The 2,041-nt window shown below is 56.2% G+C and overlaps 1 protein-coding gene across 1 annotated transcript; it reads left to right on the top strand.

Annotated features, from left to right (window-relative positions):
* Positions 1-470: 470 nt before the first annotated feature.
* DEFB1 (defensin beta 1) lies at positions 471-1,214 on the top strand. The gene is made up of 2 exons (XM_069485230.1): positions 471-577; positions 1,049-1,214. Exons 1-2 carry the CDS (start codon positions 517-519, stop codon positions 1,189-1,191), a joined length of 204 nt encoding a protein of 67 aa, XP_069341331.1. The 5' UTR covers positions 471-516; the 3' UTR covers positions 1,192-1,214.
* The last annotated feature ends 827 nt before the right edge of the window (positions 1,215-2,041 follow it).

Raw genomic sequence — 2,041 nt, 5'->3', positions numbered from 1 at the left:
CCCTGAGGTTAACTGAAGGACAGCCGGGATGGCTTTTATGAGGGAGAGGGGAGGCTGGGGTCATCGTGCAGGAACACAAACCAAAGAGACAGGCACCAGCTGGGAGCCGGCAGCCCCTGCCCAGGGCTCCCCCGTGTCCTCTCCTCCCCAGGAGTGGTGCCGGCGTGAGTGGCCTTTCCTGGGAAGCCCATCCGACTGCCCAGCCTCAGAAACCAAACACACCAGGCAGGAGGAGCTGACTCCAGCTCCCCAGGCTGAAAAGCAAACCCAGCTGCAGCCAGACAGAGACCACGAGCCACATGACTGGCACGCTACTCGGGGCGAACCACAGGAGGGTTAGTTATTAGACGTTCACTCTGGATTGCGACACCTCCTGGCAGCTCTGTCTATGAGGTTGTGCAATCCTCCAGCCCCATAAATACAGCCACACTCCGGCCTCTGGACGCCTCTGTCAGCTCAGCCTCCGGGGAAGCCTCACCTCCTCTCTGAGACCCTGGGTCCAGCCTGCCTGCCACCATGCGAACACCCTGCCTTCTGCTGCTGACGCTCTGCCTGCTCTTCTCCCAGGTGGCCCCAGGTGAGCTCCGGGACCTGCCGGGGTGCCCCATCCCAGGGCGGGGGCTGACGTGAGCCAAGGACGGCTGCCTCCACGTCCTGAGGGACAAGCAGCAGAACTTCCCAGGTTGAGTGACCTGCAGTCCTCAGCAGGTGGCAGGCAATCCGGCCATCCCTCAGGGTCTGGGAGCTGTCCCCTTGAACAGCAGAGGAATGAGCCCGGCAGGGATGCAGGCCAGGCACGGGCAGCTCCCTGCATCTCCCAGCCCCCACGTCCGTCCTGGGTGTCTAGAACGTATCCTGGACGGAATGAGCGCTTCTGACAACTCAGTCCCTTCCCAGCCCCTGAGATCAATCACCTGCAAATTTCTTGGAAGACAAAACTCCTCACACTCACGTGCTTTGCAGAGTTGCTTGTCCTACTGTCACCAAATGTTCTCCATCGTTGTGGCCACCAGCCATGAGTCTGAAGTGTTTTCGTTCCTCCGTGCAGGGATCCTCCTGAGAAGACTCATCCCAAAACCTGACCACTACGTGTGCCACAAGAACGGAGGAATCTGTTTCTATTCTTTGTGCCCGACTTACACCAAACTCATCGGCACCTGTTACAGGAAGAAGGCCAAGTGCTGCAAGTGAGATGGGCGAGAGCAGCAGAACCAGCGAAGCAGCCGAGTGAACTGTTTGGAACCATTCTTTTAATAAAGAAGACTGTTTCGAAGTCTGCCTTCCTCAGAGCAGAATGAAATTTGCGTCTCCCTTGGAAAAGGTTTAGCAGGTCGGGGGGTTAGGGTGTGGGGGGTGGAACCTGAGACAGGCCGGACCGCAGAGCCCGCCTGGGGCGGGGAGGGACTCAGGGCTGGAGCAGCGCTGTGTCCACTTGTTTCACCACCAAACCGGCACGTGAGGGATGCAGAGGCCACGTGAGGCTGATGACGCAGCACATGCCACTGAGGACCCATGATGAGGCAGAACCTCACGTGGGCAAAGCCTGAGCACTAAACGCTGACGAGGAAAAGAGTCAGTTACTACCCATAGATACCCTTAGTAAACTGTCATGTCAGCCAGAAAACAACTTCTGGGCTCAGTCATTGCACGTTGACAGTCTACTGGTTATGATGGCAGAAGGTGCCCCAACTGTCAGACACAGGCCGGTCATGGTCTCTACCCCAAGACTGATGAAAGGTGAAATCCCCCGGGGGTCACGCACAGACCTAGGGAACATGTAGAACAAATGGAAGCAGGAGACCAGGACTCCACAGCGAGTTAGCTGGGGGTGACAGGGACCCCGTGTGTGGCAGTGTATGATTAAGGAGCAGCACAAATGTCCCAAAATGATAATGTCATACCAAAACAGGACATGGAAAAGCCTCTCGAGAGCATCTCCACAACAAAGTTCTGGTGCAAATATAAAAACTATTTCTTACTTTTCAACCTTCACATCGACGCACAGAGATGTTGTGATGGTTACAGATTAGAACGTGATCAT

This window comes from Eulemur rufifrons, chromosome 12 (assembly GCF_041146395.1).
Source record: "Eulemur rufifrons isolate Redbay chromosome 12, OSU_ERuf_1, whole genome shotgun sequence".
NCBI lineage: Eukaryota > Metazoa > Chordata > Mammalia > Primates > Lemuridae > Eulemur > Eulemur rufifrons.
Note: the sequence above shows the minus strand (reverse complement) of the source record. Positions and strands in the feature narration are given on the sequence as shown.